Here is a 27,588-nt window from a genome sequence, read left to right as displayed (position 1 = left end):
TTGTTTTAGGAATGGGTGTGAACTGAAGGGGACGTTTAATTTCCTGAAAGCTTCATCTCCCTCCTTACTTGGCTGTACAACTGGAAGACATTAAGCTCTGTCCTTATACCATCTGACTTTGCTAATTTAAGCTGGTTTCAATAGCAGCTGGTTCCCAATAGAAAAAACAAAAGCTGTAGGCATGGGCTGCTTATTTCCAGATTAATATACTACTTATGTCTTCAGTTTGGAACCAATTAATTAACTGAGTTTGAGCTTAAACTCTCTGAGCAAATTCAGGATGGCTTGGTTATTAGGACATTTTATTCTTTCACTTGGTGTTGTTCCTGGTAATGGAATAGGTAAAAATTTTAACACTGGCTTGATCTGCCACAGAATCGATGCATATTTTTGACTATTAAATTTCTATGCATTATCATCTGCTTTGAAGAAAAAGCTTTCTCTTCTGTGCAGCAGTGCAAAACAAAGGACAAGTATATTGGTAGCTGTTTTAAGTGTCTGCTAGATTTCCATCCACAAGTAAAGGCCAAATCAGGTATCACAAAGCTGTGTTTGTTCTTTAACAGAACACAGGACAGTTACAACCAAGTCACCATGAACCAGAATCTTAGTAATCAGCATTATTTCCTTGCACTGCAGCTGCTACATGACACTAAATGCCATCTATGCACATCCTAAGAGTGAAACCTCTGAGAGCTTCTCTTTTGTCCCATTGTTTTGTAAACAGGTGTAACTACCATTTTACAAAAGGAAAACATTGTATCAAGGTTACAAAAGTAATTTGGTTTTATCATCAATCAGTAGCTAGAAAACTACCCTGTTGTATTTGGGAAAGTCAAAACATTGTAACTCAAAATATTTACTCTCAGTTTTTAAGAGCTCTCTGATAACCTAGTGTAACAGCTATTCAGATAAAGAATCTAAGCAGGTATATAAGAGCAATTTGGTAAGATGGCCATTACAGCTGCTCATAAAATGTAACTGAACCACACCTGACACAGATCTCTTTTAGAAAAATAGAACCTACAAAAATGTAAGCTGCAGATATCAGTTTTACCTCACAGCTATTACCAATTCTTAGAAAATACCATTAAATGAAATATCCAAGTTGACAAAAAATGCTAGATAAGCCCTAGCTGCCATCTCTGTACTTGCTCCTTCCTTTCATCCCAGTCTGTCTTCCGAGACATCTTCTCTGTAGCTGACTAAAAGAATGGCCCAGAATCAACCCCAAATTTTTACAAATGCTTCCTTATCCTTTATTTTTAAATAGATCCTTAATCTGGGAGATTCACCAAATCCTTGTCCAATACCTAGCATCTAGTATTCTCTAGCCTTACTTTAACTTGCATTTTATTTCTCAGAAGTTGCTGCAACCTAGTTCAGTGTGTTTAACTGCCTTTCTCTGGCTTCTTTACCCATTACATCCCTCCCTGATAAAAAGAAATCCCTGAGATGGTTTCCATCTTTACATCAACTTTCCCACTTCTTACAGTTTTTATCCCTACTTGTCCTCTTTCAGCAACACAGTAGCTCCATCTTGAGACAAGGCCTAAGAATAAGGACTGCTATCTGCCTGCTTGCTTCCATCTGACTTTGCAACTGACATTGTCATATTCAAGTTGTTTCAGAACCCTAGTTGACATCAGCTTTTTTTGTAACTGAAGTACACAGCTGCTCCTCATGCTTCCCTTGCAGAAGTCCTTCTTATGTCCAACTTATATCATTGAAGTTGTTGTTCATTTCCCCTTCCTGCCCTGCTTCATCTTCCATAGGAAGTTGCAGTCATCTCAGACTGGTATGTCATAAGGGCCTGATGCCCTAATGTATATTTCAGAAACCTTTCAATATCTTGAGTAACATGAATCACTTCAACAGTAAATAAAAGATCCTTTAAAAATCAAAGCTATAAAGCCAAAGGACAGTATCAATACTTGAGGAGCAGGAAGGTGATGAGGTATTTGTCTTCATAAACAAAGCGTTGTCTTCATAAGCAAAGCGTTGCCTTTAGCAGGCTACCCAGCCCAGTAAACAAAAATAGTTCAGCTGCATTCCTAAAGACATTTTCACTTGAGGTTCTAGGAAATGCTCAGCACTCTTTTTGGGAAACACTAAGAAAAATTACCAAGAAAACAAATAGTTTCAGTTTTTCAGACAGCAACTTAGTCCCAGGTTCAGAATGCCAACCACATAAAGACATTTATCTCCCTAAGACACTCACTATACACAATCATATTGGCATAATTTACATTCATCCTTAAATACCAACTTTATTTCTTATAAAGCCTGCACAAACCACTCTGAAATGACACAGATGACATGTAAAAATTTTATTGATGCCCTTGTTGAAGGTTTTGTTTGCACTGAACATGCTCAGCAGTAATGTCACCTCAGCAGAATGCCACCTGTTATGGAATTCTTCAGCTGCATGGGAACTAGTAATCCCACAAGCAAGATGCCACTCATCTACTGGAAGTGTCCACCACATGCAAGGTGGAATGAATGCTATCCCTCGTCACTCCGTTCTGCTGACAACATTGCCATGTAGTGGCCAAAGACCTGTTACAGGCAATATGAACAGTGCAGGTGCCTCTCATTTCCTCTTTCTGCTGTACAGAGGGATGTACCATAGGCTGGAATGGACAGATACAGCAACAGCTCATGAGGAAGAGATGATCCCAGTGAAAAATCTGGCATAGGTTTGAATCCATCTGCACAGCACCTGACTGGTAGAGGAACTGAAATGAGGTAGGACAGGAGGAACACTATAAAGGTACCAGGTCACAATTATCTCAAAGGAAGACATCAGTGAGCAGGAAAACAGCAGTATCACCGTCACTTGCAATAGGCAAGGAGAGGCAAAAAGAAGTTCCAACAAGTTACTAGGACAGTGGTTATCTTCATGTAGCCACAGCTTCAAATTCCATCAGTGCTCTCTCTACAGAAGCTCCCCTGTCTGTCTCTTCAGATTCCCCAAATAAGCTAGGAGAATTCCTACCTTCAAACACTGATGAAGTAAGAGGAGAAGCAGAATTACATGGAGATACCACCGCCCATCAGTTACAAGATCTGAATGTATTTCAAATCTGTTCAGAGACTTAAGATCCTTGATGAACAGAATGCCTTATGAAGTACCTAGAGAAAGAATGCACTTCTTCCCTTCTTCCCTTTGTGGCGCCATTCCCAATCTCAGGCTTCTCAACTTCCCATCCTGGGTAGAACAATCTACCCTTCCACTTCTGCCAGTCTTTTTGAGGCAGAACAGATAGATGTTCTCCCTGCTGGCAAGAACTACACAACTCTACACACTAACACTCAGTGATACAGGAATGTAGATCATTCATTACATTGAAGTTTGTGGAAATTCAACTTTTTATCATGTAACACAGGATAAAAGCCAAACAAAATACAAGGAAGAGAAGCTACAAAAGGCTATAAATTCCTAGAATTTCCTCTAAGACAGCAAAATGAAGGTGATACAAACTTACATAGCTGACTTGCTAATCCTAAGGGACCTGAGCAACTCTCCCATCTGCTATTGTTCCAAATACTTCAGACTCATGTAGGGATGATGTGGTTTCAGGTCAACCTTACTTTTCCCTGCTTTCCAGCACTCTGAGCACTGGCTTTACTGCTTATGCTACAACAGACAAGGGAGCAACCCTAAAGAGATGGATGGGATAAGAGGCTGCTTCCAACAGCCAGGAACAGGGAAAACAGGTAAAGTGCTCTTCGTCGCTATCAGCAGCCTCTAGGTTCGGACTTGGAACTTGCCAGCCTTAGTCATGTATTTTATCCCCTTGAATGGCTTGTATTTCTCCCCATACATGTCCAGGCGATTCACCTTCAGTCCTAGAGGCAAACAAACACAGCCATAAGACTGACTGCTGCCACAAACAAAGCTGACAGGCCATTGGGATAAAGGGACAGAAGATCATACTGGTGGTGCAGAAAGCACAGGAAAAGTTTTAGCAAGCAGTAGACAGAATGGAGTAAAGCTGACAACTGCTAATTGTTAGAATCATTTTTACAAACACGTCCATACCCTTAATTTCTTTAGAGGTCTGTAAGCACAAAATGCAAGGAAATGCAGGTAAGTTGTTTCACAGACCACTAGAAAGAACAAATCCATATATCTGTAGTCAAAGCAGACAGCTTTTTTGCTTGAAGAACATGTTTCAGGTAGAGTGTACTTCAGAAAGTTTGTTACTTCAGCTACATGCAGAATGAGCACCAGCACAGCAGAGACCATTCCACTTCTTTACCTCAGAGTCACTTACCAGATATAGCCAGCTGCTGAATTTTAAACTGCAGGTTAATGGTGGGGTTTTCATCTGGTTTCGATGTCCCAGCTTGCAGGCTTACGCTCCCCTTCAGACTAGGCAGTTTCTGGGGGTTTATTTTCCCAACATCCCATGACAGTAACTTTAAGAAGCAGAAAATGCTGCAATGAAACTCAAATGCTGCACCTTCTAAAGAAGAGTCCCCTTCCTTACAGCTTTTAATGTTTCTCTATGAAAAATGTCTTCTTCTTAGTATCTTGCCTTTCATATTGGCCAGACACAGATTAAGGAGTGGATACCTCACTCAGAACCTTTGTCCTCCCTCTCTTTCCTTGTGGCTCCCCAAAAGCCTACTATAAATGATATTTCCACTACTTCTGCTAAAGGCCACATGGGTAGGCCCATCAGATTAACGCTTGCATGAAGAAAAGTTACCTCCTTGGGTTCAAACAACAAAACCAGAACACCCCAAACCAAACCCATTAACCTCAGTGTTTGCAAAAGACCAAGATGCAGCATTGGGCATGACAACTAGATATACAGATGTTTGTAAGCCATCCACAAGATTGATGTCCCATTATACAAGACCAGTATATTATACAGTGCTTGGATTGTCTTCACACACCAAGTAGCCAGAACTACAATCCACTCAGACACCAAGGTATTTGTCCTGAGGATTAAGAAAACTCCTAGTATGCAGTTGTTCAGAAAAAGTTCTCACCCCAACATATTGCCTTCAGCAAAGCAATGTTCATGGAAGTGTTCATGTAAGTATGAACAGGTTGACTGCATTTTCTGATAGATAAGAAAGATTTTTTTTGTTAAATTATCTAATTTTTTTCCTCTTACCTTTGTAACTGGATCAAAGACATGTGTTCCCTGAGAGGGCATGAGGGTCATATTCAAGACACTTTTTGGCATCTGGCTAGTGACCATCACTCCCTCCACAGTCTTCCCCATAGTCTGCTTTGGCCCCACTGTGATCTCAAACCGTCCCAGTGAGCTGCTATCACGAAAACTGATGTTGTGCTTAACGTAGACAGGAATTGCCACAAGACTAGAATAAAGACACAAACAGCAAGTCCTTGTCAATCTCTTGTCTTCATATTTGCTTAAAAGAGAAGGAAATCCTACAACCATTTGTTTGAGCTAGGAGCAAAGTCAGGGTTCCATTCTCTAGTCTTAATTACACTTTTTGTAATCAAGCTTGCTGTATCCTATTTTATGAGAACAGGGAACTACATCCAATAAAATAGGAGGCTTGATCAAAAGATGGGAAATGTTTTTGCATGTCACAATCAGGTTGGCAAGTAGTTCCTAGCAGTGCAGCACCACTTAAACTTCATGTTTTATGCTTCTGGTTGCATTTGCCACTCCTTTTCACCTACTAGAGATAAATCTGAGAAAGGTGTAGTCAAATTCTTTAGCAACTGTAACCCCAAGTAGTACTTGGCAAGCTGCTTCTAGAAAAGACTGTAAACCTGGACAAGAACTTGTGGTTCCATTAAGAGAGATGTCAAAAACCTAACAAGAGCACCAAACTATTTTGTTTTAGTCTAAAAAGTTTTTATAAACATATGAAATCAACAGCTTGGTTACTCCACACTGTCTAATTCTTTCACTATCTAGTTTGTTTATATGCTAGTAGTCTTTGAAAAATGCTGGCTGGCCAGAAATTACAGAATCACTGCTCCAAACAAGGTGAAAGCGTGTAATTTTAAAAAAAGAAAAATGCAAGTCATCATGCACCTCTACTTCACTTGGCTCAACATGCCATGTTTAAAAGATCCTTCTTTTATCATCTTCCTAGCAAGAAGGATCCAAATTTCATAATTCACAGCACTTCATTCGCAGACTCATCACCTACTTCTGAGCACTGACATGGTAGGACAGCAAGCGGAAATTTCCATCAGGAGGAATGAAGGAGAGTATTCTCTCTGACTCCCAGCGCTTAAAACGCACACATGGGTGAAAGCTGACATCATCCAATAACCGAGGGTTCTGAAACAAAAAGAAAGACAGTACAACTTAAAATGAAGATAGCAATATTCTATCCATGAAAGGCCTACCATTTGACACACTCTTGACCACTTGAAGGTGTCTACATTCAGACATGTCTGATGCTGTTATATCCATGCAAAAGCAGCACTCAAAAACCTCTATCCTTTTTTAGGATATTTTTAATCCTATTTTCGAAAACTTCTTCATGTCACATAATTACATTGGTGCGTACTCATAGTAGAGGTGGCCCTTCAGGATATTTGCTTAAAACACCACTGTATCTCAAAAACTTAGTCACAGCACACATCACCTGTGCTTTTAAACAAATAATCTGAAAAAACCTTTTTAGGCTCTAAGTTGCTGAAGTTCCTGATGAGTTCCCATTGTTGTTTCTTTCTCTTTTCGTCCGGCATATCCAGATTCTGATGTACTGGGGTCCATCATCACAAGACTGCGATCTTAGCAGCAGGACTGGGAAACCCCTTTCAAAATACTTAAATAAAGATACATCCTTGAGCTTTACCATAAAGGAGAGGGTAAGGTCTGGCATCCCAGTCAGCTTGACACAAGCATCAATTACTCCTTGGATTTCAGCAGTAATAGTGGAACCTGTAACAATAAGGTAAACACAGGTGGTTTTGTGAACCTCATCAAAAAAATCCCGAAGTAGAAAACCTATGAGTGAAAAGGAAGGAAATCTATTTTCTTAATGAAATGCCATGGTTCACTATGTTGCCTGCTCAACATTTGTATAATTCCCAATGGTTCCTCTAGAAGATTCATTCAGTTAAGAACCATGGACACCAACAATGTCCATTTTAATGACCAATGACAACAGCTCCCAGTTCTAACAAGACTAAGAAGCACAAATACTAAAGAGAAAGTGCTATGCACAATTTTTACTCATCTTCTATTCTCCTAATACAGAATTACCTATGAGACCTCAAAAACAAAGACAAGTGAAAATCTTGGTGCCTCTGTAGAATTTTTGACTGAATAGCACATACAAGTTAGCAACATTCCAGAGTAAAAAATAGGATCAGAGCTTCCCGCACTTGGATGAAGGTGCACCTATATCAAAACCAAACTCTCTCTTCAGGCACTATCAAGACAAGTTATCCTATTCTTAACGAGGAGCAACTTCCATACCCGATTTGTCAATGATTGCATCTATCTCCTCAATCACATCAAAATAGGCCTCATTGTTGGTATATTTTACACCAGTACGTCTCCAAGGCACCACTGAGAGCTGTCCAGTGGGAAGCTGGTCACCCACATTAGTGCTTCCTGGAAAAAGAAAGGGAATCAACCACAGAAGTTAGAAAATGCTGCAGAGAAAGTCCTTGGCCTTATAGAGTTTAATTGTAATTAATCCCCAAGAACCTCTGTTGCTTTGCAGGACAGCAATTACTCTTCCAGACTCCCAGTACTCCAAAAATGTATATCTCTCTTGCACCCAGCTCTAAAACTGCATTTCACAGTAATGCATGGGAAAGGTCTACACATGGGGATGTGTAGACTCACATCAAACTAACTCATCCTGGAAGTCATGTCAAGTGTAACTGAAAATGTAATCTGACTTTTTAGGTTAAAATACCCCAAATCAGACCAAAACCAAATGCAAAACCAAAGTGCAGCTGGTGCTGAAACTGGAAGGAACCACAAAGCAAAGCACTAACACATGACTCCCTAAACACACCTGTGCTGCATGAATGGTATGGGACAATATAAATTTTCTTCACCCATGTCCTAATTTACTTATGCAGGAATATTGCCACCTGGACTCCCCAGTTTATCTTCTTCTTGTTTCCCTGTACCTGTGATGGTGTTGACGACTGTTCGCAGAATAGTAGGAGGCTTTATCAGTTCCTTAAGAATATTAGACTCTGTTGCCAATGGAAAGCCATTGTCTAGCATCTCCTCCAGCACTTCATAAACCACCACAACATTGTCCTTGATTATTACCTCTGAACAGACACCAAAATAATCCTGTGCAAAAGAAAGAATTACTCAATGATCTCTGAAAGAGAATCTTAGTGATCACTCAGTCCAGTGCTCTCCCACACAGGAATAAATCTAGCCTCTTCTTGGAGGAGGCAAAAAACCACTGAAACTCCCTGTATTACTACAAGCATAGCAGACACACACTCCCACAGACACATACAACTCTGAGTACACCTCGGCCACTGCTCCAGTAAGGTGGCAAATTCCCGCATCAGCTGTCCCAACTAATTCAGCAATTTTTAAAACTGAACATTTAATTTACTTACCGTCTTATTCTATATGGACTTCAAGCATCTTACAGGAGAGCAAGTGCATGTGCATAAACACAAACCCGAGCTTCTAGTTACTTACAGCAATTAAAGAGATTGGGCATTTTGCATAAAGAATGAGTATATGCATGCTGTGACAGTAGAGCCATCCTAGTTCTGCATTACAAACACTCTTTTTCAGCCATACCAGATTTTAATATACGTCTAAGCCAGTGACAACACACTCATGCCTCATACCCTCATAAAAAACAAGACCTAAGGGTCTGACACAATCCACTGCTGGCCTAACAGCCAATCCACTCCCTAAAGTCAAGAAATATAACTCAGAATACAGCCAGGTTCCGATTGATATCTTGCAAACAAAAGCTCCCATGACACTTGTTTGGCCAAGCACACACATTTCCCGTATGCTGGCAATATGCTGGTCACAAGACATTTCAAATCCAGACAACACAATGCTGTTGTTGGCAGGAGGAAGACAGATATCTTTGCCGTTTTCCTAAACTGATCAGAAGATGTATCAACCGTAGCACAGTGGGAATAGAGCTGCTCTGCGGCAACTCCTGCAATTCACTGCTTTAGGAAGTTTCCAAGAAGCATCACTAGATGTAAACGCACGGGTAGGTTGTCACGAATTGATTAAAGTACGTAGCTATGAATTGCAAAAGCTCCTTGTGAGAACAAGGCCAGCTTGGTCTTAAGTTCACAGTTCCCAGAGCAATAAGGCTGCAAAACAGGAATAGTGATTTATGAAAGGTTCATCCTGTGGGCACAGGTAGATCCCGAATCCATTGTAATTCCTCGGCAGTAAATTACCGACTACGGCAAGCCCTGTCTACATCCTCACAAACGCAGCATGAAAATTACGTGATAGGAAACAAAAAACAAACAAACAAACAAACAAAAACCTAACAGGTGCAAACGAGAGGGGTTCTTTGCGCCGCCCGCCCGTTCTGCCCGTAGCGCGGCCGTACCGAGGCTCCCGCGCTCCAGCCTGCGGGTCCCACGCCCCTCGGCCGTACCTGGAACGTGTCCACGACGCGGTGCAGGAACTCGATGACGAAGAGCGGCGGTACCTCACTCTGGATGACGGCCACGAAGAAGATCTTATGGCGATAGATGCTAAGGAGGTAGTGGTGCGGCGTGGGGATCACCGGCGGCACGTTCTCCGCCTCCGAGGCCCGCTCCTGCGCCTCAAAGAAATAGTCACAGACGGAGCGGCTAACGACGCTCTTCCAGTGCTTCTCCAGGAAGATATCCCCCGAGGCGTTGATCAGGAATAGACTGTGAATCATGGCTCCAGCGAGGCCGGGCTGTGCCGCAGCGAAACCCCCGAACCTGCTGCCCACGCAGGCCCCGCCCCCGGAAGGCCCCGCCCCTGGCAGGGCCCGCCCCTCGCGCGCACAGCATGGCTGCCGCAAGCACCGCCCCCGGCGCGCGGACAAACACTGCCGCAGCACTCGGGCCGAGTCTCCGCAGCGAGCTCTGCGATTGGGCGACCCGCTCACACCCGCGCCCCATAGGCCGATGAGGAGCGCGGCTCGTGACGCAGAGAAATGGCGCGCTCACGTCCCGTAACTGTCCCGGCAGCGGGCTGACGGGGATCTAGGCGGGTACGGAATAGCGCCCGGCAGAGCCCCACGCGTCGCGTGTCCCTATGTCCCATGCCTCTGTTCGGCGACCGATTCCATGTTCCTTTCCCCCCACTCCGTTACACACCTGACAAGGCAGGGAGCGCCGCCGGGCCGGCCCGCGCGGGGCCCTCAGGCCGCCCCCACAAGGCGGCGCCATCGCGACCCGGGGACGTCCCACAGAGGCCGCTGCCGTTCGGTGGAGTGCGCTCGCGGCGCACGTACCCCGCCTGCTCCTCACCGGCGTTTAGGGGTCCCTTTTCTAGAAGGAAACTGGATTATAGTCCATGAAATGAGGAAATAACCCGGATTTTGCAGGGAGGAACAGCTAGAGGAACGTTTTTAACTATTTTGCTGGTTCGTTCACCACGGAGTAACATCCCAGAAAACATCCAGCTGGCATGAAAACAATTGTCCTGCCAAATTTACCTAAATTCTCTAGCAAATTATTCCTTTGCATAACTAGAACTAGTGTTTCATGTTCATATAACAGATCCCTGGACTTCTGAATAAAACATGCCATGACAAATAATTTTCCTTTTACACTGCTGGCAATATACATAAACAATGGAAAAGGGGTCCTTTGAATCACATTAAATAAGCTGTCTAAACACACAGCCTTTCTTATATGGGAGGAAGGTCGGTCTGTTGCACCACCGCGGACAGGCTGATGTCTAACATGTCAGACCCAACTGTGGTTCAGGATCGTGGGCAAGTCTTAAGTGCTGGTATCTGCCTCGCCTCGCCTCACGGCCCGGCCCGGCCGCTTCCCTCACGCGCTGTCCGCTCCGCGCGGCCCCCAGCGTGGCCCCGCCTCCCCTGCCCGCCGGGGCGCAGCTGCGGCTCCACGGCGCCCCCTGGCGGCCGTCTGCGCCCTGCCGCGCTGTTCCGTGGCCTGGCCACCCCCTCCCCCCGCGGGCTGTTCCACCTCGCGCCCCCCCGCCCCCCGCCGCAGCGCGCCGGGCCCAAGATGGCCGCCGTGTCAGTTTCGGGCTTCGCTGCCGTCCGGCCTTCACCTCCCGAGTCCCGGCGCTCGCGGCCCTCGGTAAGTAACGCTGGCGGAGCCGCGCCGGCTCGGGTGGTTGATGCCGAGGAAGTCGGGGACAGGCGGTTGGCGAGCTCCGTGGCCTGGGGAAGGGGAAGGCCCAGTTGGGCGCTCCAGGCTCGCGGCCTGTTCCGGCCCCGCCGCCGCTCTGCGCCAGGCCCGGCCCCGCCGTCCGCTCCCGCGGCGCTCGCCAGGCCCACGCCTCGAGGAGGTGGCGGGCACGGCACGGCACTGGTGACGCGGGCGAAGCGGCCGGGGGTCCTCGAGCTGAGCTCCGATCAGTGTCTGGCGCGAGAGAGCGCGGCTGAGGCGGGCGCGGGCCCGCCCGTACCAGTGCGAGGAACTAGCCGGGCCGCACTGCCCGTGTCCGGGGGGACGGAGAGCAGCATGGGGCATGGCTGTCTGCCGGCCTGCGCCCCGCTTTTCCCGAATTCGCCGGTGCGAGTCTCTGTGCTGAGGCAGTGCGGTCCTTGGGGCGCCTGGTGCGGGACCTACCGTGGTAGGGATGGGGACGAGCGGTAGCAGGTGCTGGGGTCGCTTGTCACCCAGAGAGCCAGCGAGCGAGTGACCCACCGCCGCTGGGACCGTCCCGGTGCCGCCCCAGCCTGGCCGGACGGTTGCATAACGTCCTGCGCACGGGGCTCGGCTGGGAACGGGGGACAGAATTCTTCGGGCTTCAGGATCCAGGAGTAGGAGTTAGAGGAGCGCATCTCTGTTTTGGAGGAGGGCAGGTGTCGAGAACCGTATTTCCCTTTACATCTGTTGTTCGCAGAATTAAAGAACTCTAGGCAAGCGCTACATCTCATTTAAGCAGTCGTTCAGAGTCTTTCTAGTACTGGCCTTGTGGAGCTCTGCTATTGAGTCTGATGTCTGTATGCAAATGTGTTCCGTGTGTTGATAAATTCTTCAGTGTTTACTAGAAAGCAGAACACGATAACTGTGTTATCAACTTAACTCTAGTCTGAAACTCCCTTGTAGAAAATCATTATTTATTGTGATAAACACTTTTCAGATCCTTCTTGGTTAGTGTACTCCTGAAGTAGAACTCCAGCATAACAGACAGTTATCACACCCCAAAAAAGCTATTATAAGGATAACTAACTAAAGGCTCTAAAGTAGAACCTCATACCCTTTCACCAGCATCATTAATTAGCAATATCATAAACATTACTTTTATGCTGTGGATGGTCACCTGTTACTTTGTCCTGAGGTGTTTCCAGTGGGCCTCATCAATACTGAAAATTATGTTGTATCCTTTTTTCTGTGGCTTCTAAACATAGAGCATTTAATTGCAATCTCCAGTTGTGTTTCTTCACTTTTTTTCCTTTATGGAACAACTGTCATAACTTTTCTTCACAGATGGGAAACCTATGATTACACTCATGAAAGTGCTCTGAAAGTTTCTCGCTGTTTGCTCCAGAGTCTTAGTTATTTCTGTTTTCTGTTAAAGTTTCAATGTCTTCCATGTGTAAAAATTATGAGAGCTACTGCTCTTTTAAGATATTTGTTGTGGTTTTCCTTTTTTCCCCCAAATATTAACTTATGTTGTGCTCAGCAGTGATACAAATCTTGGTATAGACTAATGGATCAAAATGGAAAGGACACTTTTCTTTAGGTTTTATGGGGTAATTTTAGTGCTAAAGTATGCTTTTATTAGTAGTGAAGATAAAACCTGAAATATTACTTTAGTATTTCAGAAATGTAGTGGCTTAAAACTCTTCTGTGTGTTTAACAAATTAACATTGTCTGCTGTTTTTTTTTTTCTTTTCTTCAGAAGTGTTTTTTTTAAATGTCTCTCTTGTTTTCTTCTAGGCCTAACATTAGAGCTCTTTTTATTGTGAGACCAGAAGCTCAGGTGAGATAATGCTTACGAAATCTTTATACGTTTTGTGTAAAACCCTTCTGTGATGCTGTTATGGGATTTATTGGACAGAAGGTAGAAGTTTTTAATTGTTTTGTTTTCTTCTCTTCAGTGTGAAAACAAATAATGCTTGAGAAAGGATTAATTCAGAACAGAAAACGTGTATGCTATGATTAACTGGTTCCCATCATTCGAGGATCTGTTTTCTCATCATTTGAAACTTGTTCAGCATCAGGATAAAGGATAACGACTCTATGGATATACAGAGTTCTTCACCATGGTAAAACTCGCCAACCCGCTGTATACAGAGTGGATTTTGGAGGCAATCAAAAAGGTAAAGAAGCAAAAACAGCGACCTTCAGAGGAGAGGATATGCAACGCTGTGTCATCTTCACATGGTTTGGACCGCAAAACTGTTCTGGAACAGTTAGAGTTGAGTGTTAAAGATGGAACTATTTTAAAAGTCTCCAACAAGGGTCTCAACTCCTACAAGGATCCTGATAATCCTGGGAGAATAGCACTTCCGAAGCCTCGGAATCATGGCAAGTTGGATGGTAAACCAAATGTGGACTGGAATAAACTTATTAAACGGGCAATTGAGGGCTTGGCTGAGTCTGGTGGCTCATCCTTGAAGAACATCGAGCGCTTTCTGAAAGGTCAGAAAGATGTGTCTGCATTATTTGGAGGTAGCGCTGCCTCCATTTTTCACCAGCAATTACGATTAGCTGTCAAACGTGCTGTCGGCCATGGTAGGCTCCTTAAGGATGGGCCCCTGTACCAGCTCAACATTAAAGCAACCACTAATGCTGATGGGAAGGAGAGTTTTGAGTCTCTTTCCTGTCTCCCTCCAGTGTGTCTCCTTCCCCATGAAAAGGATAAGGTAAGACACAGTTTTTGTATGGTTGTTTTCTTGTGGTCGATGGAATATGTCAATACAGAGTTGTATTGTAATTTGAGGCAAATAATCTTGAATTTGGTATGTTAGAAGTTATTACTGTGTATTTAGAATCCCCTTGTATCCAATTTTCTAAACATGAGAGGAAATTTAATGGATTGTAATTTGTACTTTGGATCAGAAAATTGCAGATGAGCTACTGTGGAGAATTCACAATGTTTCTGTGCAGTGGAACTGGAAGTATGATAACAGGCTTACTGTAGGTGTGTCAGCAAAACATAGGAAGTAAGCCGCCTCTCTTGAAGGTGAGATGGATTTGCAAAGCAAACTTGAGATGATCTCTTACTTTCACATTTTTATTTGCCTGCCATTTCTTCTTTCTATTTGAATTCAGGTAATGTAATGAGGGGCTGATTAGCAATTGCCACCTAATGCTGTCTTAGAGGCTTTCTTTATAATTGGCAAAGAACCTTTTGTTCCAGAACCTCTTTGTTGTGAAATAGGAAGAACCTGCTCTAGTGGAAGGTGTTCCTACCTGTGGCAAGGGTTGGAACCAGATGATTTTTAAGGTCCCTGCCTACCCAAACCATTCTATGATCTAGAGAGCATAGAGATCCTGGAAGGAGCACTCAGGGGCCTCTGTACCCTCTGCCCCATTCTCTCTCCCCCATTTTAAATATACATTCTTTATTAAAAAAAAAAACAAAATCTGTTGCTTTCTCTTATATTTTTTGGTTTTACCCTCCTTTCTACCCTACTTCTGCATTCCTAAGGTCATTGATCCTCCCCTCTAACCTCAAGATGAAGTTGTGGGAGTGAAATTCCTACCCAGTCAGTATCTTTTTATCCTTTCTGTTACTTTGAATGCAGAGTAGAACAGAAGCTTGTCTTTCTTTACTGAAGATCAGTTTGCCACTGATTCCTGTATTTCTGCTACTTGTCTCTAGGACATCTAGAATATGAGAATTACTCTTTTTTTATCCTAAAGAGATACATTTTTCTGCAGAATGGGACATTTTTGGTTGTTACAAATATCCTGTTCAGGGATGAGTTCTTTGGGTGTGTCCTACTGATGGTTTTTAAAGTCAGCTTCACTCTCTGGTGAGAGATGCTTTAATGATCTATTAGGATTTGAAGATTTAAAACTACCGTATGAGTCTTCTTCATAAAGAAAATAAAATCTGCACAGCTGCTTTATCACCAGTAAAGTTTCTCTGAAATTCTGTTTTAACTGTGAGTGCTTTACTGTGGACACAGTACTTAACTTAGTGTGTTGTGCTGTGGGCTGGTGTAATTTAGGAAGCATTACTATGCTGAAAATTCCAGTGTTCTGTCTACAAATGTTTCCTCTTTAAGTCTCCAACTTTATCTATAATGAAATCAGTATAGCTGTAAAATGTCATGAAAACTGGATATAAACAAACCTGGCACACGAGGTGGCTGGATTGAGAGTGTTGGTAACAGTGGATAATAGGGCTGTGTGTGTTATTAACACAGTATGTTTCACAGCCTACTCAGTCTTCTTGTAATGTGCCAAAATTCAGGAGCAGCTTGATATTGTTTGAGATAAATTGTTCTCTGTGCTTTTCTTAAAATGTTATAAATCAGAATGGTGAATGGTAGTATGAGCTACTATAAATACTGAATTTAATCTGGGATTTGTTTATTGTCCCTCTGGAAAAATATAAATTTTGCAAGGTATTCTTTCAATAAATTCTTCTGAGTTTTTGTGTCTGTGTGTGTCAGTGTTTAACCTTAGATGTCTGATCTTCATGTACCATCTCTGTGCTAGATAACTCAGGCAGAGTTTCATACTAGTCTGAAGTAATACTGAAGATACAATGTTAAAACATGTAGGTTCTGCCAGCATTAATTGACTTGCCCGTCAATGGTTCCTCAGAGTTCCTGTTCTCCAGGATTTTTAAGACAGTTTATTTTTTTGTTTTGTTTGTTCTTGGTTGATTGTTTTTTCCATGCAGACAGTGCAGTCACCTTCACTCTGCAGCTTTCTGTTAAATCTCAACTAGTTTATGCAGGTGCAGATGACATACTGTGCTATAGTGATTTTCTTGACTTATTGGGCTCTTGAGAGTAGTAAGGGATTTTTTTCTCTTTCTTGTTTTTTTCCTTAGTAGCATATACTTGGTATAGATTCTTTGGGAGTATTGTGACAATGTTTCTCTTGATTCTTAGAGGAGCCTTGGCAGTAACATGAACAAAAAAACTTTAATCTCCCACTTGCCAGTTGATGGCCTGACAGTCCCCGAGCAGCAGCCCCCCGACAGCTTCTTCCCAGTTTATGTACTGGGCATGACACCATATGGTCTAGAATAGTTCTTTGGACAGGCTGGGATGGGTCAGCTGTCCCAGCTGTGTCCCATCCCAGCATCCTGTGCCTGCTAGCCTCCTCACTGCAGGTGGGGTGAGAAGCTAAAAAGTCCTTGACTTTGGTGTAAGCCCTACTTGGCAACAACTGAAACATCAGTGGGTTTTCCAAAGTATTTTCACTCTACAAAACACAGCACCACACCAGCTACTAGGAGAAGAATTAACAGGATTTCAGCCAAAACCAGGACAACTGTTCATTAGTTAATATAGTATTACTACAATGCAATAATTACTTTGAGAGACTACTACAACACAGTAATATTTAATACTGTTGACAAGCAAGGAGCTCTTTCCTGGTACACTATCGTAAGGAACTTAAGCTGTAGTAAGTTGCAGGTCTTAAAGCTGGATGCCTTAAAGGTAGCTTGCTCTGCTTTTGTTTTATTGACACTTACAGAAAGAATCTTTATAAAATTGTTATTACTTTAAAAATCCAACAATAAAATATCAACTAACTGATAGAGAAGTGGAAGTAATTGCTATATGTGTTGGAAGTTTCCAGAGCATCTGAAATTTGATCTCAGGACAACAGAAGGACTGTTTCTTCCTCAATTAGAAGGAAAATACAGGTGGTATTATTTGATAGCCATTTGCACTGTCCTTGAAACTGTCTTTTATGTCAGTTAAAACTGTCTGTGGCTGCAGCAGTAAATTTCTTTAAGTAAATATCTTAGTATTATCCTGCAGTACAGGTGGAAGTATAAAGCCAAAATTCAGGAAGTGATTCCTGAAAAAAAAAGAGAGGAACTTCTGTGGATGAAAAGTAGGAGTAATATTTATAGCAGATTCCCTGTGCTGCTATCTTGCATGTTCCTTATCGCATGTTGTCTGTTTCCTAGTTTTATGTTTCTCTTTGTATCTGTTGGTACTTATCAATCAGTTTAACTGTGGACTCTTATACATGCAGCATCCTTCAGGCCTTCCTTCGTACCAACAGTAGTTCTAGATCCCAGTGTGCACTCATAAACTCACACAAAGCCAAACTTCTTGTATCTGTTTAGAAAGTTCATATGCTTTGAGGGCCTCAAGTTGTTTTGAAGGCCTTTAAGCATACAATAACTATTGCTATATTGTGGCTGTTTGAAGTAAGTAATTGTTAATTCCATGTCTTAAATGAATTAAATGAAACAACTTATCTGAGTACTGGTAAAGAGGTTTTTTTTTTATTAATTGGTGTGGGGTGGAATATATAAATCATCTGCAACTAGAACACTGTAATTACATATTGAGAGCTCACCAATCTCTCCAAGGGCACTGTTCAAGCTTAGGCTCTCAGCTGGAGGAGGATTAGGATTCATTCCTTTCCAGCTGGTTCTGGGGAAGAGAAATCTGTAGTTCTGTCTAAAAAAACCTTGTGGTTGATAACAGATGGCCTCCATCTGTACACTGTGTAACTCTGGAAACCCAAGTGTTAAAAAATTACTTTGAACTTTATTCACTCAAGTAGTGAACAGATGAAGTAGCTCATAGTAATTGAGCAAATCTAAACAGGCCCTAAATACTGCTGTTCAAGACACCTGCAAATGGATGTTATGAACTGATGCATTCAGTGTGGAATGGGGTTGAGTAGTACCAAGAGCAGTGCTGGCAGTGTCTGGAGTCATGATAACTTAGAGGCAAAGCTTATCACTGTGGGAAGGCATCAGATGTTATGATGAGTGCCAGTGTCAATGGGTACTACTGTGGAGGAAGTCTTTTTAACAGTGTTCTGTGATACAATTTCAGCAGAAGCTGAGTGTACTGGATTAAAAAGAGGAAGATTAGTCCAATATTTTGCCCAGATCTCTGTTGTCAGTCCTTTCTGTCCAGTAGATTATTGACAGATATGGAATGACATTTTTCTGAAGATGGTTTAGGTTAATAAAGGAATTGTATTAACTACAGAGCTTTAAAGGCTAGTCAGACAGGGAGGAGAGTGGATAATAGAGAATATTGATAAAGAAACAACAGCTTGATTCCAGTGTTAGCTTTGTTATGTAGGAAGGGAAGAAACAGCAGAGAGAATGAGGACAGATCATTCTGTCCCTGTTTTTCTCCTAGTTTCCCAGCAATTTTATCTTCAGTCATAGTGATGGTGAAAAAACAGTTAAAAACCAGTAGTTATTAAACAAGTATTGCCATTTTAGTTGAAAAATAGGTTCCATGTTCTTAAGTCCAAGCATGTAGTCAACAAAATCTGGTGAACAAACACATTTGACAGACTGCTGAGTCCTTCAACCTTTGTGAATTAGATGGATTCAAGGATTTCAAACTACATTTATCCTAGTGAGTTATGATTAAGTCAGGTTCACCTCTAGTCCACCTATTTAGGTTTTCTCTGTATTTGGTGTCTAAATCTTAATTTTTCTCACCAATATTTTGGTGACTGCATGAACACCTTTCCTCAGAGCAGCTCCTAAAACTGCTTTGGCATTGGATGAGAGGTTGTAATGTTGCTTGTTTAAATGGTCAAGAATCTGGCAGTCCACCCATTGTTATTGCTATTATGGTAAGTCGACTTGTAGTGAGATGCAAAAGAAAGGAGGGAGAAGGGTGTCCAAGCAGAATAACCCTTGAGTAGGAAACAGAATCCCATTTGTAATACATTTGCTTGTTTTGAGAGACTTTTAAAGGTCAGTTAACCAGCCCGTGGACCTATACATGGATAATGCCTTCTAGTTTGAAAATACGGAATCTTTCAAACATGTTTCTGTGGAGACCTATGAATCATTAAAACTTTTAATTACTAGTACTTCTATTACTTCACTGGATTTTGGAAAATTGAAAAATTTCTGTTGGATACAGCCTTTAGACAAGTGTGTATATAGGTTTGACTTAATTTAGAATTCACAAACAGTATACAGCCTCTCAGCAACACACAAAACCTGAGACTGAGGTTTCTCCTCAGTCTTGAGACTCAGTTCTGGATATTTAGTAATGCATGTTTTGATTGTATGCTGGATCTCTGAACTTATCTGGACTCATAGTGAATTCCTTGAATGCATGGAAGGAAAGAAAGTAATTCTGCTGCTGAGCATTGCAATGACTGAACTTAGAAGCTGCTAATCATGAAGCTGCATGCAAAATCTTTAGTGCAATTCTCAGGAACAAGTAGATGCACTTGCTTAGTGCTACCATCAATGGTATTTTTCTCTTCAAAATGTACAACCATAAAATGTCCATACTGACTTCACCTGACTTTGCAAATTCAGGATACCTTTGTATAAGTAGTTTCTCAGCAACAGACCTGTTCAGAAAAGGTTTTATCTGCATGTGTTTAGGGTTTTGCCACACTTGCTATATAAAGCTGCTCATGTGAGAATGGTCTGTCTGTGCAGACAGTGCAGGGAGAGAAAATAGCATATAATGACTATGGGTCAAGAACATGGGCTTTTGTTATATCTTACTGTCAAGAGTGTTATATTGAACAGCGAATTTTGACAGTGAAGACTTAATATGTAGAATGTTTCTTTTGTTCTCTCCATTTTGTGCTCAAGGTCGTAAAGTTTCAAAAACTGAGTAGGATTTGGTTTCACAGTTGAACTTGTGTGGGTGTCCTAGGTAATCTAGAAGTAGCAGCCTTGAATCAGAGATCTTTAATGTGCGTGAAACGCTCATTGACAGTTCCTTTCTTATCTTCTCTGGGCTCATGTTTATGGGGGTCTCTGCATTCTGTTAAATACTTGTTTTTCATTTTTTAACAAGTATTTCCATTCTTTTAGGGATGCTGCTAATCTTGAAGTAAAGCAGTATATGGTATTTAAAAATAGAATAATTACATCTAGGCACAGACATTTACTTAAGTTTTAAGAAAAAACTCATCCCCAAAGTAACTTGTTATTTCTAGAAATCAAAGTCAATGTTGACATTCCTTATTTTTTGTGACTGTCTAAGTATTGTGAAATGCAGTGAGAGGAATTAAGATTTCAGCTTATTCTTGATTCAAGTGGTGTGTTTTTCTTTTGCAGCTGTGGAAGCCTGTGGCTTCTTAGAAATCTCTTTTGATCTAAAATAGAGTAATATAATCATCTGTCACTCCCAAGATAGCAGCCTATATTTTCTCGAAAATTATGAAGCTGGGACGAAGTGTAGGTGGGAGCTCACAGGATATAACTTTAGATAAAGAAGACTTCAGTAACTTGAACTATTAGGTTCCTGAATCAGTGTCAAGTGAAGGGAGTTTCTTTATACTGCAGAGAAGGAAATCTGAGCCTCTCTCTCCCATCACTGCCCTGAGTTTGCAGTCAGGAAGTCTTGGCATGTGATTCTGATTGTGACTAACAAATCTTGAATAGCTTTAATCCTCTGATTAGAGAACTTGTTAGTTGTGGGAAGATTATTTAACAATTCACTGTCTAAGCATTTCCAGCTGACATTCTGTGAAGTTTTTACCATGTGTATATCTAATAGTAAGGTAATTTCTTTAGTTTGATTGTCAGCCCCAGATACTATTCACATTATTTTTTTGCATTGGTTTCCAGATACCAATAATCACTGCAGAAAATTGAGCCAGTATGTACTTCATTAATGTCCAAGCTATTGGCCTTTGCATTTGACTCTACTCTTGTAGCAGCATTTCAGATTTTCTCTCCATTGTATTAGTCCTTCCTCAAACAGCAGCACTTACTTTAAATGTTCTTTAATTTTTCTATTTAAATGACTCTATGTGTTTCTCTTAAGAAGAGGTATGTATTTCATGCTTGTTCCTTTATTCTGTATGCTATTTTGTCTTTTCTCCGTTACATTTGTTTTAACATAGTCTCATGTTTTAGGTCATCATTCTGCCATATAAATAGGCTTCTTCTTTCAAGTGAGATTTAACAAGTGAATTGGAGACAATATCCATTTACGCGGACAAACATACATGTTTGTGTTATGGTGATAGCTTTTCTTGGGTGTATTAAAATATACTTAGCATTGTTTTCTTGAGTAAAAACAGTATTTTAAGGGATTTCTTTTTTTACTCTCAGTTGCTTTATTTTTTTCTTTCACTATACTGTCTGAAGGGAGCTTTGGTATTTGGTAACTTCTATAGAAGAAGGCTTAGTTACCAACCATTGCTGCTAAAAGTTGATATTATTTAATAGTATTTCCTAAATTCTGCAGTTTTCTCTGTATACAGCAAAAAAGTTTCTAAAATTACTTTGACAATATGAAATTCATTGTTTCTGATTTTATTGAGGCATGGGACTGAAGCAGTTTTCCTCTCCAGCCACTGATCCAAAAGGCATGGAATCCAGGCTTTGTGAGGCTGAGCTCACTGAAACATGTTTCCTCATGTTTTAAATAATTTTTTTCCCTGTGGTGTAGGTTGTACTTTCCCTCTGTCTTTTCTGGTTCATCTGCTCTTGCCAGGAGCTACAGCTTTTGAGGGAGACCTTTGCAACAGAATGGACTATTTGAAGTGAGGAGTAATGATTTGTCACTTGCTTAAAAATAGACACACAAAAAAGCATTATCTCTTGTGAATTCTCAGAAGCCATCTACCGTTGCTTCTAGGGGGCTCACATTCAGGGGATCTTAAAGAGCAAAGCAAAAAAAAAGTTAGTGTGAGTGTTTGTGTTTGTTTTATGTTGATTTAAATTCTATACCCACTCAATTCCAGCCACAACGACTGCCAGATGATGGGACAAAGATAGTCCTGATATCTAGTGAGCCTCAGACAGTATTAAAACGTCTGCAAAGTAAAGTGCTTTAACATTACTAGCAAGTGACCATTGTGACATTGTGGCTGCAGACGTGACTGTGAGTCTTGAGGCGTTTCCCTAACCTCACTTTTCATAAATTAAGAAGACTACAAAGCAGATGGGTTAGCCAAAAATGAGATTGTAAAATTACTACACACATGCTTTTTCTGGAAGCACTTCTCTGTAGTTGCCTTTAGGAGAGCATACAGTCTGAGAATCTTTAAGGCACATTTGGTTTCTAGAAACCCTTTGTATAGTAACAACATGTGCAGAGAGGCTGGCTGGCTGTAAGACACTGTCAGTCCAATTTGTTCTGGCTCCCTCCCTCACTGAATCTGGTGACATCACACAGATAGATGTGCTTGCAAGCAAAACAGCAGAAGGAGCTGAATGTCTGCCAAAAAATTGCAGTATGAAACTGAGCTGCCTGCTTCCAGTCTTGTTTTCACTAATCTTTCATTGTGTGCTTGCATTTTTCACTTGCCAGGATGTTGTTTGCTGAACAAACACAGCAGCAGAGAAATCTCTCCATAGTTAGCATAACAGTCTTACACAGAAGCTGTGGAAGAGTAGCCTGATCTCCACGTTCAAAATTGTACTAATTTAATTAATTGCTCTAAAACATTCTGAATTCTAGTAGAGCCTTCCCCCAAACTGTAGATGTTTTGAGGTTTTTTTTAAATGTGGTAAAGTTTTTGCTTGCAGCTTGCCAGGGTGGTAAATACAGGAAACATTGAAGCTGTGAAGGATAGTAATTTATCTTGTTCTTCCAAACCTAGACAGTGTTACATGTGGGCATCTAGATTTGGAGAACTGTGGGGATGAACAGAGTATGCACAAATACTAGCTAAAACAGAAAAGAACTACTATCTTAGGCTATTGACTGTCTATAAAACTCTCTTTGATGAAATAAATTGCTCATGCACTTCCTGGAAAGGATACGTGAAATAATTTTATATCTCCCCTGAAAAATTGCATTAGTGTTAGAGCTTTCCTTTCAAAAGGTAGAAGGTAAAAGTAATTCCTGAAATCTTGATTCCAAAGAAATTGGAGCACTGATTGACCCTTCATATACAAGGTTTTTTCCCCAGTAAACCTGATACTGACTGGAAGCCGCTCGTTGCCTGGCACCTAGAGTCCAGTCATGAACAGAAAGAGAACAATTTGTGTACAGTTCCCCTCTCTCTGTTGAAAGAGGATGGAGAATCCCTGCGTAACTGATTTCAGCTAATATTGCTGTGGTGACTTGGCTGGAAAGATGCTGCCTGTGGGCAGTGAAGATGCTAGCTTGCCCCTCCCGCTTGGATATTAATGATTTGTATGCTTGGCATAACTATCTACAGTTGTCTTGTTCTCTCTGTTTCTCAAAAGGAGCAAAAACTGCACTCCTTCAGTTAATGAATCCTATGAACATATTCCAAACTGAAGTAGTTTGACAGGCAGGTGATTTCATATTAGTTTATACTTCAGCATCATTTGGGATTTACCCAAAGGCTAAATACATATAAATACTTGTATTCTAAGTGAAGAATGTCAGGCTTTCATTCCTGTTGTGTGGCATAATTTTGAAACAGTAAATTTATAAGATGTTCAGATTGTTTCCTTCTAGTGGGTGCTTTAAGGACCACACCTCAGACTGGAAGAGTACTGTGTGTGCTATGTCTGTATGCTGAGTGAAAGGTAGAGCTTTCAAATTTTCAGTTTCTGTATTATGGTAGTATAAACAAACCTGATTCTGCAAGAAACTATTCTGGATAATGCTTTGGATGTGGCTTAGGAAGAGTGAAGGTATTTAGAACTTCTTCTGGCATATGCTTCCATGCCATAATTAACAGTATGCACACATGTACCTGCAGAATAGATTTTGAAAAGGTATGTTAGAAGTCTCTAACTGTAACTTGATACAGCTATGCAAAGAATGTTCCTCAAAACTTGCCGTAATCTAACATTATTCCCATCTCCAGTGTTCTAAATGTGATTTTAGCATATCTTTATTGTATTTTTAAATTAAATTTTTTGTACATTTTTGCTCTGGAAACTATAAATCACAGGATTTAAATGCAGAATTGGATTAGAAAGAATTTGCTAGATAACGATATCCAGCACTTAATGTTAAATTAGGCTATCCTTTTTACTCTTGTATAAGTTGATCGAGTATCGCTTTAAAACAGACAATTATTGCACTTGCTACATCTTTGATGAGGCTGTAGAATGACAGTTCTTAAATTTAAAAATGCCCTACTTATTCCAGTCCAAATGTATTGTTGGCTAGTTCATATCTATTTCTTTCTTTGCTAGTGCTGTGCCTCATCTTAAATATATTTTTTTTGCTATGCAATGTCTAACTCCCCCCATAAATTTTTCAGAGAGAGCACACCTTTTTATCTGCATGTGACTGCTATATAACATGCTCACATAACTTTCTGCAGGAAGATTTTATTTTAATTTTTCATAACAGTGTTAGCAGTTGCACAGTTTTTGTACTTTGGAGTACTAACTTCTATTCAGTTAGTGTTGTATTGAATGTGAGAACCAAATAAAATCTTTGAGACATGATGTGTATTACATCATGTTTATGTGATATATAAATGTCTGTGTCATTTTGTGTATTACAGTTTGCTCCCTTGAGATACCCAGTGCTCTTATTGTCTGTTTTCCTCACAGCCGGTTGCCGAACCAATTCCAATTTGCAGTTTCTGCCTTGGTACAAAAGAGCAAAATCGGGAGAAAAAACCTGAAGAGCTCATCTCTTGTGCTGACTGTGGCAACAGTGGTAGGTAACCATTTACAGGGCTGCTGGTTTTATCCCCTTCCCTTGAGACAGAAAAAGCTGGTACACTGCCTGTTGCTGCCCTGTGCAGAGAGGGAGTATGCATCTAGTAAGAATCTTGCCATTTAAGACAGAGAAGTCTAAAGTAGTCACTCCTGCTGACCCAGACATGTGAGGAATATGCTTCTGTGGCATACAGTACAGTTATAGTTCAGCTGAATCTTAGGGTTCCAGAGGGGAGGCAGCTAAGTTAACCTAGCACAAATAATTCATTCGGCTCCTGGAAGTTTTTTGTTTTTTTTTTTTTAATGTGGCAATGAAGGCCAGTTTCATCATGTTTCTCAGTTCAGTTATGAAGAATTGTCTTTGGGTTCTTTTAGTATGTGGGCCTGCTATTTGCTACCTAGGGCATTAGTTTGTGTTATAAGTAAGTAAGAATAGAGGCACCTAAATACAGGAGTATCTGGATAGCGGAAATTCTGCATGGGAGGACATAATTGATAAAGTAGCCTCTGTGTGAGCTAACTATGGCTCTTAACAGAAATATAATGATTTTACCAGTAACATTTTCTCTTTTTTCTCTAGGTCATCCGTCCTGTTTGAAGTTCTCTCCAGAGCTGACAGTTCGAGTGAAAGCCTTGCGATGGCAGTGTATTGAATGCAAAACATGCAGTTCTTGTAGAGATCAAGGAAAAAATGCTGTAAGTATAGTGAAGTATGGATTCAATTAAGTGGATACCAGTTTTGTGGCTGTGAAGTTAAACTACTAAATAAAATTATATTAGAGGCAAATATCTGCAGCTTTTATTTTAGTCTGGTACTCTTTCTGAGACCTGTGAAATACCTTGAATTGTCTGTAGTTGAGAACTATATGCCCGTTTTTTGAAATTGTGACAGATTAATGGAGGGCTTGATGCTGATGCACATATAAAGAGAGTTTATGTCTTTAACAGGATAACATGCTATTTTGTGACTCCTGTGACCGTGGCTTTCACATGGAATGCTGTGATCCTCCTCTTACCAGGATGCCAAAAGGTGAGGACTTCATGGTGAATAGAATAATTTAAGATGGTGTTGGAAAAGATGGGTGGGCAGACAGTGCTTCCACTTATTTGGTCCTCTTCTAGCTACATTTAGCTCATTTTTGTATGGAATTACCTTTCAGTATTAGAAACCAAAGGGTCAGAGCTTCACATCCAGTATTTTTCACTATCTTCTGTTTCCTGTAACTTGCTCCCTGTGAAGGGTTTTGAAAAAAAATTCTTGAGGGTTGAAGGAATAAAAGTGATCCCTATCGATTAAGATAATCAGCTTTCGTTTTCTTGAATAGCCTTGTACAAAAGAAAGAGATATATGTTTTTGAAGTGATATCCATTTGGACAGTAGATTATTCTGGACAAATTAACTTCTCTTTCCAATGAGAAAGCAGATTGTCTATGGAAGATTATTCCTTGGCAGTTAGAAGAAAACTTGTGTATATAAGATAGTTGGAAGAAGTATAGTTGTAAGCAGATAATGGGATAATTAACCGTTAAATTATGGTTTTCTGATGATGTACTGAGATTAAGGAGACTTTATCTGTACTTGGAATTCTTTGGAACTCTTTGGGTCTGGGGAATATTAATAGGGCTTGATTTTAAATTGTTGAAGCATACGCATAATTCTTCTTACACATATGTGTGATAATCAGTATCTTTGGTACTGTTCCTACCCTTAATCTCAGAAGGCCTGTGGACTGTATTTCTTCCTTTTGTCCTATATAGATGTCTTTTGCATTCAGTGATGGGGACTTGTGTCTTATAGGTATGTGGATATGTCAAATATGTCGACCACGTAAGAAAGGAAGAAAACTTCTACAGAAGAAGGCAGCACAGATAAAAAGACGCTATGCTAACCCAATAGGACGTCCTAAAAACAGGTTAAAGAATCAAAACACAACGTAAGTCTCTACAAGGAAGAGTAAGATGGGAAATTCTGTAGGACGGGGTATTTCTCAAATCTCTAGTCTACTTTGTGAGAAGTTCTCTTTTACAATTAAGAGTTGTTCATTACAGATTTTCTGAAAAGGGCTGTGAAAGACTAGAAGTAACAGTAGTGTTTCTTTTGGCCAAGATTTTTTTACTCTTTGTAGTAATTTACTACTTATTTTTGAACTATTCCTTATAGTCATAAACAAATTTTGCTGTTCATGTAATCTCTTTTGCTGGATGGCTCCTTCTTCCAGCATAGCTGCCTTGCTTTGCATTTCCCAAGAGCCCTTTCTGTTGTTTAAAGAAATTAAATAATCACTATAAGGCATATGAGATTGATTGACATATATTTAATCTGACACTGCTGCCAGAAAATATTTGGCCCGTTTCTGCTTCCATTCCACATGTTTCTGCATTTGTGGAGAAGTCTGTTGTGCTGAGACCAGGTGTGTTTCTGCAGCTTTGTCATGGTTGTTGTGGGGTAACTAGCTAGTTGTCAGAGAATTGGATTTGGGTAGGCAGGAATTCTTTGGATAACTGTTCAGTCAAAGCAATTCCCTTGAATTAAGATTTCTCTGCAGTTCTGGTTGTGATGCAGCACTCTGGACTCTTCAGGGTGCAAAACAGTGAATGAGCATGTCAGAATAATGTCTGTTATGGACATCAGATCAGCTGGAAAAAACAGCTGAACCACCAGTTGATTCTAACTAATAGCACCAGAGGATGTTCTGGAAAACAACCTTACAAAATTTAATGCTCCTAAAAACATGGAGGGAGCTTCTCTATTAAACATGATTTTTTTTTT

The 27,588-nt window shown here is 41.0% G+C and overlaps 2 protein-coding genes across 2 annotated transcripts in view; one reads left to right on the top strand and one right to left on the bottom strand.

Annotated features, from left to right (window-relative positions):
• Window positions 1-2,315: 2,315 nt before the first annotated feature.
• AP3M2 (adaptor related protein complex 3 subunit mu 2) lies at window positions 2,316-9,928 on the bottom strand. Its single transcript, XM_021535926.3, has 8 exons — window positions 9,580-9,928; window positions 8,102-8,273; window positions 7,434-7,571; window positions 6,808-6,893; window positions 6,151-6,284; window positions 5,133-5,340; window positions 4,281-4,425; window positions 2,316-3,852 (listed from the first exon to the last, which is right to left on the bottom strand). Exons 1-8 carry the CDS (start codon window positions 9,850-9,852, stop codon window positions 3,752-3,754), a joined length of 1,257 nt encoding a protein of 418 aa, XP_021391601.1. The 5' UTR covers window positions 9,853-9,928; the 3' UTR covers window positions 2,316-3,751.
• Window positions 9,929-11,129: 1,201 nt separating this feature from the next.
• Window positions 11,130-27,588, top strand: part of KAT6A (lysine acetyltransferase 6A) — a 36,655-nt gene continuing 20,196 nt past the window's right edge. Inside the window, exons 1-7 of the mRNA XM_021535918.2 lie at window positions 11,130-11,233; window positions 13,046-13,088; window positions 13,207-13,974; window positions 24,708-24,816; window positions 25,399-25,514; window positions 25,767-25,848; window positions 26,617-26,752. Of these exons, the coding sequence (XP_021391593.1) occupies window positions 13,372-13,974; window positions 24,708-24,816; window positions 25,399-25,514; window positions 25,767-25,848; window positions 26,617-26,752 (1,046 nt within the window). The 5' untranslated portion in view covers window positions 11,130-11,233; window positions 13,046-13,088; window positions 13,207-13,371. The remainder of the gene's footprint in view (window positions 11,234-13,045; window positions 13,089-13,206; window positions 13,975-24,707; window positions 24,817-25,398; window positions 25,515-25,766; window positions 25,849-26,616; window positions 26,753-27,588) is intronic.

The sequence above is a fragment of the Lonchura striata genome, chromosome 32, assembly GCF_046129695.1.
Source record: "Lonchura striata isolate bLonStr1 chromosome 32, bLonStr1.mat, whole genome shotgun sequence".
Lineage (NCBI taxonomy): Eukaryota > Metazoa > Chordata > Aves > Passeriformes > Estrildidae > Lonchura > Lonchura striata.
This window is presented reverse-complemented; position numbering and strand designations above follow the sequence as displayed.

Bases quoted from the DNA above. Each gene is read 5' to 3' on its own strand.
- AP3M2 (XM_021535926.3), bottom strand. From the start codon at position 9,852: ATGATTCACAGTCTATTCCTGATCAACGCCTCGGGGGATATCTTCCTG. The intron at 8,274-9,579 runs GTACGGCCGAGG...TCTTTTGCACAG, and splicing joins GCGTCGTGGACACGTTCCAG to GATTATTTTGGTGTCTGTTC. The intron at 6,894-7,433 runs GTATGGAAGTTG...TTATTGTTACAG, and splicing joins TGCAATCATTGACAAATCGG to GTTCCACTATTACTGCTGAA.